General features: G+C 45.7%; 1 protein-coding gene across 5 annotated transcripts in view; it reads left to right on the top strand.

Annotated features, from left to right (window-relative positions):
- Window positions 1-14632, top strand: part of MAML2 (mastermind like transcriptional coactivator 2) — a 282219-nt gene extending 267587 nt beyond the window's left edge. For all 5 annotated transcript variants that reach the window (XM_045019495.1, XM_045019502.1, XM_045019526.1 and 2 more), the window contains 2 exons: window positions 6858-6969; window positions 11466-14632. In XM_045019495.1, coding sequence (XP_044875430.1) covers window positions 6858-6969; window positions 11466-12445 — 1092 coding nt within the window. In that variant the 3' untranslated portion in view covers window positions 12446-14632. The remainder of the gene's footprint in view (window positions 1-6857; window positions 6970-11465) is intronic.
- Window positions 14633-17996: the final 3364 nt, after the last annotated feature.

The raw sequence follows: 17996 nt of genomic DNA on the forward strand, positions 1-17996 counted from the left end.
TGAATCTGTGGTGCCTGCCCTGCTGTGTGCAATGGAAAGTAACCATTCAAGATTGCTGCTGGCATTCATGGAGCAGATGCATATGGTAGACTATCAGTACTGGGCTTGGGAAACAAGCACTGAGTGCGGGATTGCATTGTAATGCATGTATAGGATAACAAGCAGTCGCTGCAGAATGTTTGGATATGCAGAGCCACCTTCTTGGAACTATGTGCAGAGCTGGCCCTTGCCTTGTGGTGCAAGGACATCAGAATGACAGCTGCCCTCACAGTGGAAAAGTGAGTGGTGACTGAACACGTTAACAGAAAGGGCTATTTCTCCATGGTCTTGAAGGCACTGGTGGATCGCTCTGTTTCACTGACATCAATGCGGGTTGATCATGGAAGGTTCATGATACACACATCTTTACGAACACTAGAGTGTACAGAAAGCTGCATGCGAGGGCTTTCTTTCCAGACCAGAAGATTCCAATAGGGGATGTTCAAATGCCCAGAGTGATCCTGGGAGATCCCGCCTATCCCTTGCTCCCGTGGCTCATGAAGCCTTACACCAGAAGCCTAGACAACAGCAAGGAGCACTTCAACAATAGGCTCAGCTAGTGCCGAATGATTGTTGAATATGCCTTTGGCAGATTAAAAGGTCATTGGCGCTGCCTTTTTGGCAGGTTAGACCTCATTGAGGACAATATTGCGATGGTTGTAGCAGCCTGCTGTTCTCTACATAACATTTGCAAAGTGAAGGGGGAGAAGTTTCCCCGGAGGTGAGGTGGGTCGGCTGACTGCTGATTTTGAGCAGCCAGATACCCAAGCAATTAGAGAGGCTCCTCAGCAGGGTGGTATTTGAATCAGGGAGGCTTTGAAGGAGCATTTTGACAGTGAGCCCCAGTAAAATGTCTTTATGTGATGCATTTGGCCAGGCAATGTTTACTTGCCACCTTGAGTGACCCCTGTAATGCTTGCTTCCTGAGCTTTAATTGTTCCTGAGCAAATGTTCCTGTCTATAGAAACTGTGCTTTAATTTTTACAGCAACTACCATGAGTCTTTCACAGAGGTGCTCAGACTATAGCGCTGTGAGGGACTTGAGCATCTCTGTCTGGCCCTCCAGTAGCTTTATCATCCACTCCTGTCCATCTGTCATCCACTCCTGCCCCTGTGTCCTCTCCAGGCTATCCGGTCTGAGTTTTCATTAACTGTCTCCATCCACCCTCTTGTTTCGCTGTCTGCTGTATCTCTAGACTGCAGCGCTTTGCGAAACATCCTCCTTATTCCTCCTGGGTCACCTCCTTGCCTGATGGAGGCGCTCTGCCCGTGTGTATGAGTTGGCCCTCAAGGGCATATCTGCAGAAGCAAAAGAAACAGTGAACAGAGACAGTATTGTGAGTGAATCATAAAAGTTACATACTCCTCTTCCTCACTGTCCCTTGGCTAGCACACAAGTCAGCACAAGTCCCAAGTATGGTGAGTTCAGAGGTGGGTGTTTGGGAAGGGGGAATGGGCAAGAGGGGATAATTGGTCTGGGTGGTTTGCGAAGAAGGCCTAGGGAGACTATTCTGAATATTGGCCCCTTTTCCATAGACTGGGGTAATCAAACCCAATATCTGACTCCTGAGGGTAACCCAGGATGCAAAGGTGCATCTTCTGCATGCGTGTGGCTTCAGACCGGGTCCACGTGCTGCTCACCTGTGTGACACTTTGGTCCCTGCAGAAATAATTGTCGGTTGGCATGGCAAAGTTTCCTACAGTGGGGGGAGAAACAAGGCAGATCTACCAAGGAACCTTCGGCAGAGGATTGCAGGGTATCTACACGAAAGTTTCCTAGAGATCTCTATGGAGGATTCCCTGGACATCCCAGTGTGCAATAACAACCTTTTCCGCCAGGGTCCCACTGCGTAGCTGTATAGACTCTGTCATTAATTTCTATCCCTTATCCCTCCTCTACCATATAACAAAATAAATGAGACCTCAACCTCCTATCACTGTGCAGTATCAAAGCAAAATGCATGCTTACCAGAGCTTGCCTCTCCTGCTTCATGCACTCCACAACCGGAGTCCTGGAACTGGCTAGACCCCTCCAGAGTCAAAAACAGGTCTTGGCTTGCCATGCCACCAGACGACCCTGTCGCATGTGCCACATCCTCCAGCTCCACTTCCTCATCTACCAATTTATCCTCAGGGCTGACTCTGCTGGCTGCTGCCTCCTGTCCCTCCGAAGTATCCACGGGGCTCTTGGCAGCAGAGATGGGGTCGCTGCTGAGGATGGCGAGCAGCTCCTCGTAGAAGCGGCATGTCTTTGGCGCTGCACCAAAACAACGGTTGGTCTCCCTTGCCTTCTGGCACACCTGCCTCAGCTCCTTGATCTTAGCACAGCACTGCTGCATGTCCCTTTTGTGTCTCTTCTCCTGCATGCCACGAGCAATCTGCCCGAGCAAAGCTGCGACTGCACAGCCTCCTCTCCCCACAGACCCAGCAGATCCAACAGCTCCAGTGTATTCCTGGCAGGAGTGCGGAAAGCCGGCATGGTCAGCTGGGAAGATGCTGTGTGAACGGTCCACGCTGAGCAAACAAGAAGAGGAATTTTAAAAGTTCCCGGGCCTTTAAACAGGGGAGGGGTGCATGCCCGTGTACCTGCAGGGAAACGGAGTTTAAACTGCTGACCAGAGCGGTCAGGATGGGCATTGTGGGACACCTCCTGGAGATCAGTTAGGGCAACATAAGCCAGGGCAGTGTCTACGTTGCTCTAACTACATCACAAAAAGCTCTATGCTGCTCATCGGGGTGGTTTAATTTTGTCGCATACCAAGGGAGTTACATCGGCGGGAGGAGCATTTCAGTGTGTACACCTCCACTGTTTGGTTGACGAAAGCTGACTTTTGTCACCAAAACTGTGTAACGGAGACAAGGCCTTATTCTAACTGTGATTCTGAAATTTGTGCCCTTTGAGGTTTGCAGATTACTACTTGCCACCTTCTTCAGCTCTGATCAGAAAATCTCCTCTTTTCCTCACCCCAGATATAGCTTATGTTTCAGCTAAAGGAGAGAGTTTGAGCAGACTTTGCTGGCAGGTTGACAAAGAGAGCAGGTTGCAGAGCCTCAGAGCTGTTTGGATACAGAGGATGTTCAGCTCCCCTTGCTAGCAGATGGTAGGAATCTTCAGAGACCACCCACATGTTGCCTCTGTGAACCTTCAGAGGGCACTCCCCTGCTCACTGATGTGCACGCTGGGTTGTTAGATGTGAGCAGCTTCCTTCTGTCTGAAGTTTTGACGACTCATGAAGAGTGTCACAACTTGGGCTTCTGGTTTTGGGCATGTATTTGTTGGGGGCAAAAGGGGGAATATACCTACCACTTTTCACAAACGGAGCATTATGCCGAGGGGCCCAGTTTCTGAGATTATTTTCCCAGCATTTTTTTTGGTGGAGGCTGCTCCTGCTCTGCCTGCCTCAGCCCAAGGCCCATACTGTTCCCAAGGATGAAACGCAAGTGCAGTGTGTAGCCTGCTGAGGAGAAAGGGTGAGATTCAGGAGGTAAGGGACAGTAAACACAATTCCAGGGACAACTGTGTGTAAATCAGCACTGCTGGTTTAGTAGTTTATTATTATATACAAATACTATAAACAAATAAAGGTGAAAGCCCAAATCCTTCCTCAGACTTGCTGACGCCGAGGCTCATTCCTGGGAGGAGTCATTGGTTGTGAGCTTATGGGTAGCACTCTGGAGAGACAGATTTTTGAGTCAAACAAGTTTGTATTTGCTTACACACTCCAGGAACAGTATTGGGCCTGGTCTTGTACCATTAAAATCAATGGGAGTTTTGCCACTGTGTTCAATGTGTGTTGGCTCAAGCCCTTAATGAGGACAACATGATTTGTGCTGTTGACATGGTCAGATTGTGAATCTAGCACCTTGAACTTCATGCCTGCAAGGTGGTGGGCTCCCTCAGCTGCGCAGGAAGAATTCAGTGCTATGGCCAAGTCTCTTTTCAGGCCTTTTCCTCAGGGGAAAAAAACCAAACAGAAGCTCTTCCCTTGGAGCAAACAGGCTGCATCTCTGTCTCCCTGGAAGAGGATACGTCCCTCCCTTTACAGCCCAGCTGAATTATGTGACAAACAGCCCTTAACCATGTGCTGGCCGTTCCACCCTGTCACAGTGCTCCTCTCTTCTCCCTCTGTCGCAGACGTGGCCGCAGTGCAGAATCCTCTCCCCACCACAGGGTTTGGCTTCTTCAGCTCCCAAGGCCATTTTCCTACAGGAGCGTGCACTTTCTGCTACCAGCATCTCTGCGTCATCTCTTGGAGCAGGGATGGGCAAACCAGAGGGCCGCATCGGGTTTTGGAAATTGTATGGAGGGCTGGTTAGGGGAGGTTGTGCCTCCCCAAACAGCCAGGTGTGGCCCGGCCCCTCCCCTTATACCCCCCTGCTTCTCGTCCCCTGACAGCCCCCTGCCCCCAGGACTCCTGCCCCATCCAACCCCCCCGTTCCCTGACAGCCCCCCACCCGGGACCCCTGGCTCATCCACCCTCCCGCTCCCTGTCCCCTGACTGCCCCCGGAACCCCTGCCCCAACTGCCCCCCATCACCCCATCCAACCCCTTCTCTCATTCCTGACTGCCCCCCCGGGACCCCTACCCCATCCAACCACCCCTTCTCCATCCAGCCACGCATCACGGAGACCGGGTCAGGCCAGGCTCTGCAGCTGCGCTGCCCCAGGAGCTCACAGCCCCACCACCCAGAGCATTGCGCTGCTGCTGGTGGGGCGAGATGAGGCTGTAGGGGAGGGGCCAGGGGGCGAGCCTTCCGGGGCAGGAGCTCAGGGGCCAGGCAGGAGGGTCCCACAGGTCGGATGTGGCCCACGGGCCGTAGTTTGCCCACCTTTGTCTTAAAGGCATGGGCTTTCCCAGGGCACACCTCTTAGGAGGATTAGACTGACAGGCTCGGTACAAGGGTTACAGCCAGAAGGTGGAACACGGAGGGGATTTCATCAGGGGTGCAGTCTATGCAGAACGGCGCAATGGAGAGGAAGGAGGTGGATGGAAGGGATTGACATTGGGAAGAAGGGAAGAGTAGGAAGGCTGAAAGTCACAGGCTCAAACTTCAGTTCCCAAACCTCAGTTTTTCAGTTTCTTGCTTTTTCTTCTTCAAGAAGAGGCTAGTATTATTTTGGTTATTTATTCATATTGTGGCAGCGCCCAATGTCCCCAATTTGGATCACAGCTTGATGGTATTAGACCCGGTGCAGACTCATAGTCCCTCCTCCAAACAACTTCTAATCTAACGTTATATGGAACTTGTTCTTTGAGACAAATTTTATTCCAACAATAGCGATCACCACGTTAAATAACGGGTAACATGCAGTTTTGTTGGCTGCATTTGACATCATTCAAGTAGTATGGGTCTGTAATGCTGTTTTCGCCCTTTAGCTATACAACAATCCAAGAAGTGCCCAGGCATAAATAAGAGCAGAGCAAGGGACTTTTTACAGAGAGGGTTCTTGTCATTTGTTACATACAGTAAGCTATTAGTTATTTGTATAGCAGCAATGCCAAAAGGGTCTAGTCAAGGATTGGGCCCCCTTCTATTTGGCACTGTACACACAGAGAGCGAAAAGACAGTGCCTGCCCCCAAAGAACTTGCAATCTAAGCACAAGATGAATGACAAGCAGATGCAACAAACTGATGAAGAAGCACAAGGCAATAGTGAGAGTTTTAATTATCATGACAAATAGCAGTCACAGCACACCAACTGCATAGCCATGGTCAGGTTTTTTTGTAGGCATTGCAGCAGAGGGGAGTTTTAAGGAGAGATGTGAAGCGGGATAATGTAGTGGCTTTATGGATTTTTACAGGGAGCTCCTCCCAGCTATAAAGGATTTCCTTGTCATGCTGTTGCTTGGACAACATAGAGGCCACTGAATGCATTATGCGCCACCCATGATGTTCTATCCTGACTCAAATCTGGCACATTACCATGTAGAATGCCTGTGTAGGATGGGTCTGTGTTGATGCCATCCAGCCATCATGTTGCAGGGCTTCCAGAGGGTCTTTTGCTTCCACTGAGTCAAAGTCGAAGATGATTCTCAGTGGGAAGAAGGTAGGTTTTCAGAGCAGATGACCATACCACTGTAGAGAGTGTTGGGCTACTGTTTGAGAGAGCAGGACCTGTTTAGTTAGAAAATGGATCTCTTCATTTGACGGGAGTTTATACCATTTAATGCTTTTGATCATTTTGAGATGCTGCATCTGAATGGTGGCCAACTTCTTTTCAATCTTGACTGTGAGGGGCCACGTTTCAGTCCCATACATCAGAATACTGACTACTGAAGCATTATATATCCCCCACTTCATCTCACCACTTCTCAGGCTGTTCTGGTCTTGATGAGGCACACCATTACTGATGACACATTTGCAGTGCAGTTTTCAAGTTCTTTCTCTATGCCGATGTATAAAGGAGTATATAGGAGAGAAAGCTCATTCAGATGATGAGTCAAAATCCCCATTGCCAAGTGAGTGCACTGACGTTAATGGAGTTACACTCACTTATGCCATCGGTGAATTGGATTGAGGCAGAGTTTTCAGAGTTAGTGGTACACAAAATAATGAAAAACAGATGACTAGACTGCTGGAGCTTGAAGCAGCACACCATAATTTTAATGGGAGTAGAACCAGACTCAAGCCCCTTGAAATCAAAGGAAAGACTTCCACTGGCTTCAATAGATTGGCCCCTAAAGAGCAATTTCAACACTTTGGTTAGCATTACCACTGTGGCAGGGTGGGGCAATGGGAAGGAACAGCTTCCACTTCGTAAGGGCGAATAGAAAGCAAACCAAATAACATATTTCCATTTCTGCTCTAATTCTCTAGGAGAAAATCGCTCCTCAAGATCAGTTGAACAGACACTTGACGAGGCCACCACCAGATTACAAAGACCAGAGAAGGAATGTGGTCAGCATGCAACAAGCAAACCAGTATTCTGGTAAGCGTACTTAGCCAAAAAGAAAACCATGGTTATGAAGACCAGCCAGACGGCCCTGGCAAGTACTGACAAGATGGGCCTGATTCTCTGTGTAGTCACTTGCATCAGTGCAAAAGCACGTGCCAAGTGGGTGTAAAATGCCATCACTCTAATGTGGCAACATTGTACACCCATCTTGCACTAGTGTAAATAACTGTACATGGAGTAATGGAGAATAATGTCTTGACAGTTCCACCACCCTCAGGAAATGTTCAGGGGGAACCGTTCAGATTGAAACACATCTCCCCCCGCAGGTTCTGCAGGTTGCTCCTATACTGTACATTTCTAAAACCTCAATATTATAGGTATGGCATTATTGAAAAATGCTGATTAATAATAATAATGGGAATTAGCCAGTGTTTCCTACAGTCTGGTATCCAGTATCTGACATTGGCCAATACCAGCTGCTTCAGAGGAATAGGCAAGAAACCCCCTTAATGGAAGAATCTACTCAACAGTAAGCAGTTGGTTTATGTCTTGAAATCTGAGGGCCTATATCTCTAATTCATTGATTTTTATCCTATCTGATATAATTATGGATGATCTCAATAACCATTTAACCATCTACTCCTTTTTTGAAGCTTTGGCCCCAATGATATCTTGTAGCAATGAGTTCCACAGGTCAGTTAGTGTTGTGTAAAAAAAAAGTTCTTTTGATCCATTTTAAATTTGATGCCTTTCATTTTCCTTGCCCAAACTAACAGAGATAATTAGCAATATTCCAGAATAATCCCTTTGGGCCAAGTCCTTTCTTCAGTGGGAGTTGTGCCTAAATAAGGACTAAAGATGGATGAATTTGGACTTTTATTCTGTTTTTGTCCCCACAGCAATGGAATAAGAAAGAGATACAGGGAGAGGAGGGCAGGACGTAAGGAAAAGGCAGCAGACGAGATTAGAGTGGGATTTTATTCTGAAGAATGACCCTGTAAAAACAGGATTGTGAGCTTCGGTAGCATTTGCCTTTCAGTGATCTCCATATCTAATGTGCTCAGTTCACAAGTAAAAAGGACTTTATTTTCTAACTGCCTGCCTTGTAAACTCAGTTTGGGATCTGAGAGTCCAGCTGGGTTCTTTCCTTCCCATATGTCTATTTCAGTAACAAAGTTCTTCAGGTCAAGTTATGCTCTTAGTGACATTTGCTCAGATCCATTGTCTTCAGCAAGTTTTCACAGGTGTCAGTGACTCAAATTTAGCAAACAGTTCTGTCACAGGGTGTACCTTCCCTTTAGTGCCCCCTGTTGGCCAAGTCTGGCATTGTACAGAGGGGCTCCCTGCTTCAGTCTCCCTTGATGTAATCACTGAATTCACCAAGGTTTTACATAGGGAACAATACCCTTTCTGAGGGATCTATTTTATTAACCAAAGACCCAATGAAAATACAAGCAAGTCTTCACCTAATGTCTTAGTGGGTTGACAACGTCAGTCTCAGTTTATCCATTGCCAGCTGTATCCACCACTCCCCTCCAGAAGTGTTCTCTCTGTTTGGGTCCGTTCCCTAGAACCAGGTCTCTTTCCACTATCTGAAAGAATTCTTCCCCAGAGCCAGGGGTCTGCAAAGATGTGTCAGCCACAGCTCTTCTCTGAGGCAGCCTGTAGTTCCTGACTGGCTGGGTTCCTGACACTACTTGGGAGCACATCCTCATGGCTCCTTGTTCTGGAGAGTTCTCTTGCTCAGCTTTCCTGGGAGCAACTCTCCTCAGGAGCATCCTCCAAGAACATAAGAATGGCAATATTGGGTCAGACCAATGGTCCATCTAGCCCAGAATCCTGTCTTCCAACAGCAGTCAGTGCCAGATACTTCAGAGGAAGTCAACGGGACAGAGCAATTGATTGATTGATCCACCCCTGTCATCCAGGCCCAGCTCTCTGGGAACCACCCCAGTGGAGCCCTGGTAACCCTTTATCTGGCTCATTAGTTAATTAGCACAACCAGCCACATAGGGATTTAGTTGCTTCCGGGTGGGGCTGGGTTGACTTGTTCTCCCTTATAGGAGCCTGTCACAGGTAGGTTGGTCCCTGGCTCTCCTGAAAGGGCCAGCTCCAATGGCAGTGACCCAGAAAGAATAGAACCCAGTTTGTCTGTGCTGTATCATCATCTGAAGTGCAACCAAGAGTGAAAACGCCATCAGTTCTTGCAGTTTGATTGGGCATCTTAAGATATATTTTTTCTTAAAGCCCCAACTCCTGGAGTCCTATGATTAACTGAGACTTTCTGCTTTTATTTAAAAAAGAATAACTTTCAAGCCCTTGTAGTTGTGGAGAAAAGTTTGGAAATATGACCCAAATGCACCCTAAAACTCAAAAATCAGAAGACAAATAAAAATAACCCAAATGTTTTTTTTTTAATCTCACAAATGTTATGCCAGCCTCATGACACTTTGGGGCCTGACTCCTTATTTTTGAAGGTTTGGGCTTGGCAGTACCAGAATCCTAGAAATGTAGAGCTGGAAAGGACCTCAAGAAGTCAGCTAGTCCATCCCCCCATGCCAAAGCAGGATTGAGTATACTGTTGTTCTGTCCCTTAAGTCACTAGCAATGATTGAATATACACAGGGAGCAGAGCAGCTTTTCTGAGTAGAACAGGAGATGGGGCTTTGCTATGAGCTTACAGGGAAACCACCAGATGAACTGATTAGGAAACTGTTGCACAAGGGAGCAGCAGCTGGGAATCTGTTGCTTGTTTCTGGGAAGAGCTGTGCTCAAGTAATGGAAGAAGGGAAACAGCTCAGAACAGCAAGAAGTTAAATGAAATACTGTGGAGACACCGAGAGACATTATTAAGCATTGCATTCCTGGGCTCTTTTCCTCTCTAATACAATAAACCCCAGGACAATGGCAGGTGAATCCGGCAATAAATTCTCCTCAGTACCACTGTGTCCCTTGGTGTCTAAGCACTGGATATGTTGTCTGCACAACACTGCTATGAAAGAAATTTCTTCCCATCTGGAAGAAATTAGAGTGAAAAATATTTTGGTTTAAAATACAAGGACTAAAATAGTAACACAAAGAAAAAGCAAACTTTGTCTTTTGGAGGAGATATGGAAGCAAGGTCCTGTGCACATCTGACTTGCAACAATCTCATGGGAAGGCACTTGAGTTGTGGGGTGGTAATACTTGGGGTTGTTAAAGAGCTGGCATGTTCCACCTGAGGAATGGCTTCAGGCCAGCAGTAAGTGAAGTGATTCTGTAAATGTATTAAGGCTCCTTTATTTAACCTGGTAAGAGTCCCATTCTCCTTTTACATTAATTCCATTGAAGCTATTCCTCATTTACACTGGTGCTAATGAATCATAGATTACCAGGGTTGGAAGGGACCTCAGGAGGTCATCTAGTCCAACCTCCTGCTCAAAGCAGGACCAATCCCCAGACAGATTTTTGTCCCAGATTCCTTAATGGCCCCCTCAAGGATTGAGCTCACAACCCTGGGTTTAGCAGACTAATGCTCAAACCACTGAGTTATCCCTCCCCAAGAGAATCAGGCCCCAGGTCTTCTTTGGTACCACTGACAAATGTTACCATATTTCAAAGAAACAGTAGGGAAGGCATGAATTGTTAGTGCAGTCAAAGTTGGAGATTAATTAATGAGGTTAGTGACTCAGCACTGATATTTACTTTGATTACAAAAGTATAGTGCAGCCCAGTGGCCTATTGATAGCACTCTTTGAGACTAGGTGCCCAGGATGCACTTTGTGGTAGAACCAGGCTGGATTCTCCCAGTCTCTCATACTCTTAGGGCTGCTCCTGCTGTTGAAGTTCAGTCATGTTGATTTGGAGAAAATAATATATATTATAAGACCATGTCTAGGAACCAGACCGAGGGAAGCTTGTGAAGGGGTTGAAAAATGGGTGAAGATAATTAGTTTCTTGCTGATTGTGGCCCACTGCACAGATTGTGGCCCAGATACAGAGGCACAGGGATAGTGAGTATATATCCCTAGTTTACATATAGGGAAACTCAGAATGGTTAAGTGACTTGACCAAAGTCAGACAGGGAATCAGTGGCAGAATGAATAAGAAATCAGAAGTCCTGATCCCTGCTCTGCTGTGCTCTAATTACTTAAATATACTGCCTCCCATACTTAGTGTTGTATCACCGTGAAAATACAGTAAATTCCTCTCCCCTCAGCAGTGGTTGTCAATTTTATTGCCAAGGGCCTTTTTTTGTTGTTTCTAATGTTTGGAAGAAGAAGTATTGCAGACTACTGATACTGCAGTCAAGGACTTAAGTCAATGGAGAGACCACCACTGGCTTAAATGGAAGTTGGATCTGGTCTTTCTTTGGTTCTTATGCATTTTGTAGACCTTGCCAACCAGTAACGTCTTCATCAGTCCACCAAGGACAACATACACCATTTGAGAGCTTATGCTATAGGGAAATGAGATTTTAACCTACTGCACATGTTAATGAAACAATTAACAATACAGACCTTTGTTTGTGTTTTCTTTTCATTTTCTAGGTGGTTCTCCGGGAGTGAGTATGAGCTCCAATCTGACTTTGTCAAATCCTATTTCAACTCATAGCATTTTGTCACAGAATTCTAGCCTTTTGTCAACTCCCCATGGAACCAGAATGCCTTCTATTCCAGCAGCCCGGAACATGGGCTGTTACGGAAACATTCCTTGCAATCCACCAAGCTCATACAATGTGACGTCAGGAATGAGCCAAGTGCAGCAACACAGAAACCAAAACCAAATCATAACCAGTCAAAATAACCTCATGATGTCTCGCCAGCCAGCCCTGGCACAAGGAAACAACGTAACAGCTTTTGGGACTGGGTCAGCGGTTAACTCTCAGCAAGTGAGAGCAGGTTTAAACCATGGAGCGACAGGTATCCCAGCACAAAGACCATCGAATGTGATGATCACTTCCAGTGCTGCTGCTCAGAACTGGGCCCCTCAAGAGGCAGCAACGAAGCAGCAGGATACACTGAAACCTACAGGAGTTCGTTTCCCGACGAGCACTCCATATCCTAACCTGTCTTTGCAGCGCTCCATAGGCAACCCGCAGTTTCCTCAGCATGCTATGGCACCTCCAAACCAATTAACAACAGCAGCGCAAATGAGACCTCCTCTAAACCAAATGAACCAAACAATAAATGGACAACCTGTTGGATCACTAAGAGGTTTAAGTGTAGGAGCTAACCAGATCAGAGCACAGACTGTGCCTAACGTGAATCACCCAGGAACAAGTATGACACCACCATCATCCCTGCCGTCAACCAGTTTTACATCTACCAACCAAAACTCTAGGGCTTACCAAGGAACTGACCATGGGAATGACTTAGCCTTTGACTTTCTTAACCAGCATGGTGACAATATAGGGCCTGCACTCAACAGTGATTCAGACTTTATAGACTCTTTATTGAAAACAGAGCCTGGTAATGATGACTGGATGAAAGAAATCAACCTTGATGAAATCTTGGGGAACCACTCATAAGAGACAATGCTGATGATAAAACATACATGCTCTAAGTACTAGGAGGCAGGATTGACTATAGCTCTCTCTTTAAAGTTCCAACAATCTTCTTTATTAATTTACTCTCCAGTGGTTGGGCTGTCTAAAAACCAATGGTTTAAAATAAGGATCCAAGTGGAGAGATTGCTTTATTTGAAGAGATTGTCTAAGAACAAAATCTGATTCTAAATCTTACCCCAGATAAAGTATAATGTAGGGTGATACTTATACTTGTCAAGCTAAAAACAGATGAGGGGGTTTGTGGCCAATGCATTAGAAGTGCACCCGTTGTTCTCATGGGAGCTGTCTGCATTTGGCTTAGGATTGTGTATTGCATGCATTCTGCAAACAGAGGTCCTGAACGGTGTGCAGATCATGAAACTTCATGTCTCAGATGCAAGTGGCCACCTCGCTATGGGCTTGACTCCATGCAGTCCGGAATAAATTGCTCAGTGCTCTCCACTCTCATTGAGAGTACTCAGTGCCTCCCAAAATCAGGCCTTCTGTACAACTAATTCTTGTATGTTATAAAAATTGTTTACTTCGACATAGTAGAAACTCGCATTTTTCCTTTCAATTGATTTCATTTTAAACCACCTAACTTGTGTAGAAAAGGGCAAATGGTTCCTTTCAAGGAAGGAGGAAAGTGGTTTGTGTGAGACACACCCCAGAGTGGTCACTAGCTCTTACTCTGTCTCCTGGGATTTGGTTTGTTGTAACAAGGGAAGCTGTTTCTCCAATAGGTAACAAGTTCGGTGTAGTTTCTGGTGTAAATATGCCAAAGTTCAAGGGCCAAATTCTGCTCCTTTGCTCTCACAGATGGTGCCAGTGACTTGAATGAACAGCTTGAGTGAGATAGAGGTGGAAGATTTGGCTCCAAAAGAATACTTCCCCTCTCTGTATCTGAGTTCCACATGTACCCAGCTATTTGCTTCATCCTTGCTCAAGCGCTGGGATATATCTGCGTATGGGAAGACTTCCATTTTGATTCAGTCTGACAACATGCGGCGTGACTCCTGTGGAGAATATCCGTAGCTCTCTCATTCACCCGGTCGAGGGAGTCAGAAGAGAGACACGCTTGAGCACTAAAAGTGCTGATGACGGTTTGATGGATGCTCGCTGTGGGCCAGATTCCGATCCTTTACTCAGGTTGAGTCGTCCCTTGCTCTCTGAGTTGTCCCTCTGAAACCAGGATGTACAGCTGATGTATTGAAATCAATGGGACTGCTTGCAGAGTGAGTACCCTTCAGCCAGAGTCAAGGTACCAGAATCTGGCCCTACAAACTAGTTAATTCACAGCCTGGTTAAAACAATGGGGAATCAGACTAACATGGCTACCCCTCTGAAACCTGACAGCCTGGTTACTCTCCCAGTCACTCTCCTAGCAGGAGGATGAGGGAAGGGATTCTGCCGGCAAGGTGAGAAAGATGTTGCTTGCGCTGATGTGGTGAGGATCCTTCAAGAGGTTGTCTGAGTCAGATAAGGCTAGGGAATATAGAGCCCATTTGCAGATGCCTGGAGATGACCAGAAACATATTGCTTCAAAAGGTATCACTATACCACCATTACAGGTTTAATTGATCCATCATTTCTTTGTGGAGAAGTTCCTTCTTGAGGACTTCTGGCATATACACACAAGAGCAGCAGCTTCAGCACCCTTGGAGAGGGGGCAACATGTTCCCACAATGCACTTGCCCAGCTGTGCTGGCCAGGGCAGGTGGGGTCAGAGCCATGGTCCTATCCTTGCCTCTCCCCCTTTCAGACACCACGAAGGTGAAATGGAGGTGGGTGAGGAGGAAACTTCTCTACACCCTCCCTGCTTTATGTGCCTGTGCAGAGCCTGGCCAGAGTCTTACTCTGAGCAATCAGGTATGACTCCAGGAAGGAGAGCTGCTTTGGGATGGTGGAGAGGGGAAGATATGCATGGCACAAGAGGTGGTGATGTCTGGAGGGATTTATCTCCAAGGAGACTCAGATCAGCAGCCTCTTAGACACCTTTAGAAAAGGTACGTCAGCCTCCCAGTGAAGGGGGCCAGGGCTCTGACTACATTTCTAACCCGCCCAGACACTCCCTTTCTGGAATGTTCAGCACTGCCAGAACCAGGGGCGGCTCTAGGCACCAGCAAAACAAGCTGGTGCCTAGGGCGGCAAAATGTAGGGGGCGTTCCCTGCCGCTGGGGGGGGGGCGGCAGGCTGGGCCGGCGGACCTGCCGCAGTCATGCCTGCGGGAGGTCCACCGGAGCCCCGGGAGGACCGGACCTGCCGCAGGCATGACTGCGGAGGGGGCGCTCGTCCCGCGGCTCAGCTGAACCTCCCGCAGGCATGCCTGCGGCAGCTCAAGCGGAGCCGCCGGACCCGCGAACTGTCCGCAGCCGCGGGAGGTCCAGCCGAGCCACGCGGGACCAGCGGTCCCTCTGCAGTCATGCCCGCGGGAGGTCCGCTGCTCCCGCGGCTCCGGGGCGCCTCCCGCGCATGACTGCTTGGGGCGGCCAAAAACGTAGAGCCGCCCCTGGCCAGAACCAATAGCCGCTCTCCCCCAGCCACACCCCTCGGGCTCAGGGAGCAGGACTGCCTCCTCTGTCTGATCACTAAGGAATGGAAGGGCAGATATTACTTAGCCCAAAAAACAAAACAGCTTTTCAGCACAAGTCACATAACGTCCCACCTTGATTTAGAGAGAAGTGATATGGACATATAGGAATAGAGTGATACCAGGGGTGTGAGCCTGCGCTCCCTGGCACCTGTAGAAATCAGGAGCAGTTCCATTTCTGTAATGGAGTTACACCAGTTTAAATCAGGTGTAGGATCAAAATCAACCCACCTCTGTCACCCATACACAGTGTCAATGAGCTGGTCAGCAGTGATGCTAAAGCTCTTGCGTGAGTGAGTGATTTCCTGTTCAACAGTGGCTGAGTATGCACTCCTCCCTCATTGCTTTTATCAGGAACCCTGAGCAAGTGGGCTGGTAACCACCTGACACAGCCTATGTACTCATGTGCCACTGCTGTCCAATAGCAAGGAGCCCCCTACCACAGTCCTGACTCAGGCAAAACTTGCATTTTTTTCCTGAACATTGAAGACCAGATCCTCAGCTGATGTAAATGGGAACAGCTGAGAATCCGCCCCAAACACTACACGATTTGGCCCTCAGCTTAATCCAGCATCCGTTGAAGTTAATGAGAATCTTTCCATTCACGGCCAGCATTGGATAAGGCCCTTAATTGAGTCTAAATTCTGTCACAATTGTATTAAACAATGTATATTTAAAATAAATTTAAACTCACATGCAGCAAAGGCCATTTACTGCCCTGTTAAGATATACACGTTACATTTTAAATGTGAGCTTATGAATGACTTTTGTGACCAAAACTTGAAACCAGTCTCAGTTCTTAAGAACCCCGGTCTCTTTAAAATGATCTCTCTCTGTGTAACAATGGCTGCATGCACTACCCTTATATTATATTTTTCACCCTAGACCAGGAGCTCTTTGCAGTATTGGGTTGTAAATATAAAGTTTTATTTGTTTTGTAAACTTTTGTAAAAACAAGAAATTAATAATAATATTTTGGTAGGAATAATAAAATCATATTCTTTGGGTTATATTTATATATATGTGAAATAAATATACTATCTACAAAGTTGTATTTTATACAAAAAGTAAATGGTTACCTTTTGTATTCTAATATACAAAGTTTTGTATGGTATGATTGCTTATTTTCATCCTCGGACTTAAATATTGGGTTGTGGGGGAGGACAGAATGGGACCTTTGGGATCTTTCCATTGATTTCAAGTGGCTTTGGATCAAGTCTTTAAAAATACTTCAGATACATTCAAATCTGAAGCTGTCCTGAAACCTCAATATGAAAACATTCCAGGTTTCAACACTTTTTTTATTGTAGCTTTTGGGTTTTTTTATATGTAACTGTCATGTCCTTGTTGCATGTATGTCTGCTTTATACTTTCTCATATTATAAAACAGTATTTCTCTATACAAACTGAAAGGAAAAATTGCTGTACATAAATGTTTGTGTTTTATGCATTTTTACATGTGGCTGTATATACCTCCTAGTACTATGCAGTGACACTTATTCGACTCAATTTATTTTTCACCTAAACATTAATAGTATGTTTTTTTTCAATAGCTATCAAAATTCCACCAAGTAAATCAGTCAAAATGTCCTGGATGTCTCTTTCCTTAATGTGAATTTCTTCATTAATGTCTATTTATTCAGATATTCATTTGTTTATTAAATTACAGGAATATTTTGAAAAAATGCATCCTACAACTTCTATTTGCTAAGACTGTCCATTTGAGAGGGAGATTTGATTTTTCTATAGGTTGAGGCAATATCTTCATTATTATAAATAATTACTACAGTAAAGTTATATGTATCACAACATTTTAAAACCTGGCTCACACTTTATATGAAGGCTCCATTCATAAATAGATTATAAGGCACTTATTAAGAGTTAATAAATGATGAATAGATTTTTAGTAAAGGGTAAATCTATTATTACAGAGCTTAGCTGGTCAATCATTTGCTTATCACCGTATATAATATCTTCCACTGGTGTGCTTATAACCATTTGTAAACTCATATTTATAACATACTTTTAGCATATATTAATAATTTACTAATCCTTTATAAGCCTTTTATAAATGGAACCTTAATAGAAAGGTGTGACAAAAATCTGCATGTTTTGAGCTATTGGAATATGATTTGACATTTACATGAGTCAGAAATATCAGAGTACTAGAATATTTTAAATGGAACTAACATTTTTTCTCGAGTCTAAATTGTGTCTATTAAGCAGTGATTCCCTTCTAGTTTGTTTTAAATTCAGTATCCATGTATCATTACATGTTATCGTAATCTCAAAGAATTTCAACATGTACAAGATTATTTTGTATTGTGTGTGATTTCACATGGTTTAAAATATTAATCGTAGCCTGGCTATTTTTAGAAGTTCCACAAGTTCTGTGGAATTGATTTCTTGGCAATGACAAACTTTTCATGCACTTCAGCTACTGTTTTAGACTCTTGGTAGGTTATGAATTAGTTCCCATAAAATCAAGGCTAGCGGGCACTTGTTCTAAGGGGAAATGTTCAATGCCAGTTTCAGCAGAAGGATTTCTTGTGCCATTTCCGATTTGGGGGTTAAGGCTTTCTGCATCTTAACCACTATGCTGCTGCCCAGTATACCAGGCCTGTGGGTCAAGACACACAGGGTGAGTTTATCCACTTATACGCAAGGGCCAACACAAAGCATATTAACTCCTTGAGTCCCATTTTCCGACTCTAAATGGGGTAAGTCGGACTGAAGTAGTTCATAAGTCTTGTCCCAGCACTGCCAAATGTCACGCACCTTGCACAGTACTCATGCATTTTCCTACCCGCCTACAGAGCAACTGTGATTGCATACACAGCCACAGAAAAGCAACACATTCAAGGGACATGCCACCGGCCCTTTAAGGGCCCGATGTGGGAGAGTAGCAGCTCATATTGCCCAGAAAGGAGCAGGCCAAGGAGT

This window comes from Mauremys mutica, chromosome 1 (genome assembly GCF_020497125.1).
Source record: "Mauremys mutica isolate MM-2020 ecotype Southern chromosome 1, ASM2049712v1, whole genome shotgun sequence".
Lineage (NCBI taxonomy): Eukaryota > Metazoa > Chordata > Testudines > Geoemydidae > Mauremys > Mauremys mutica.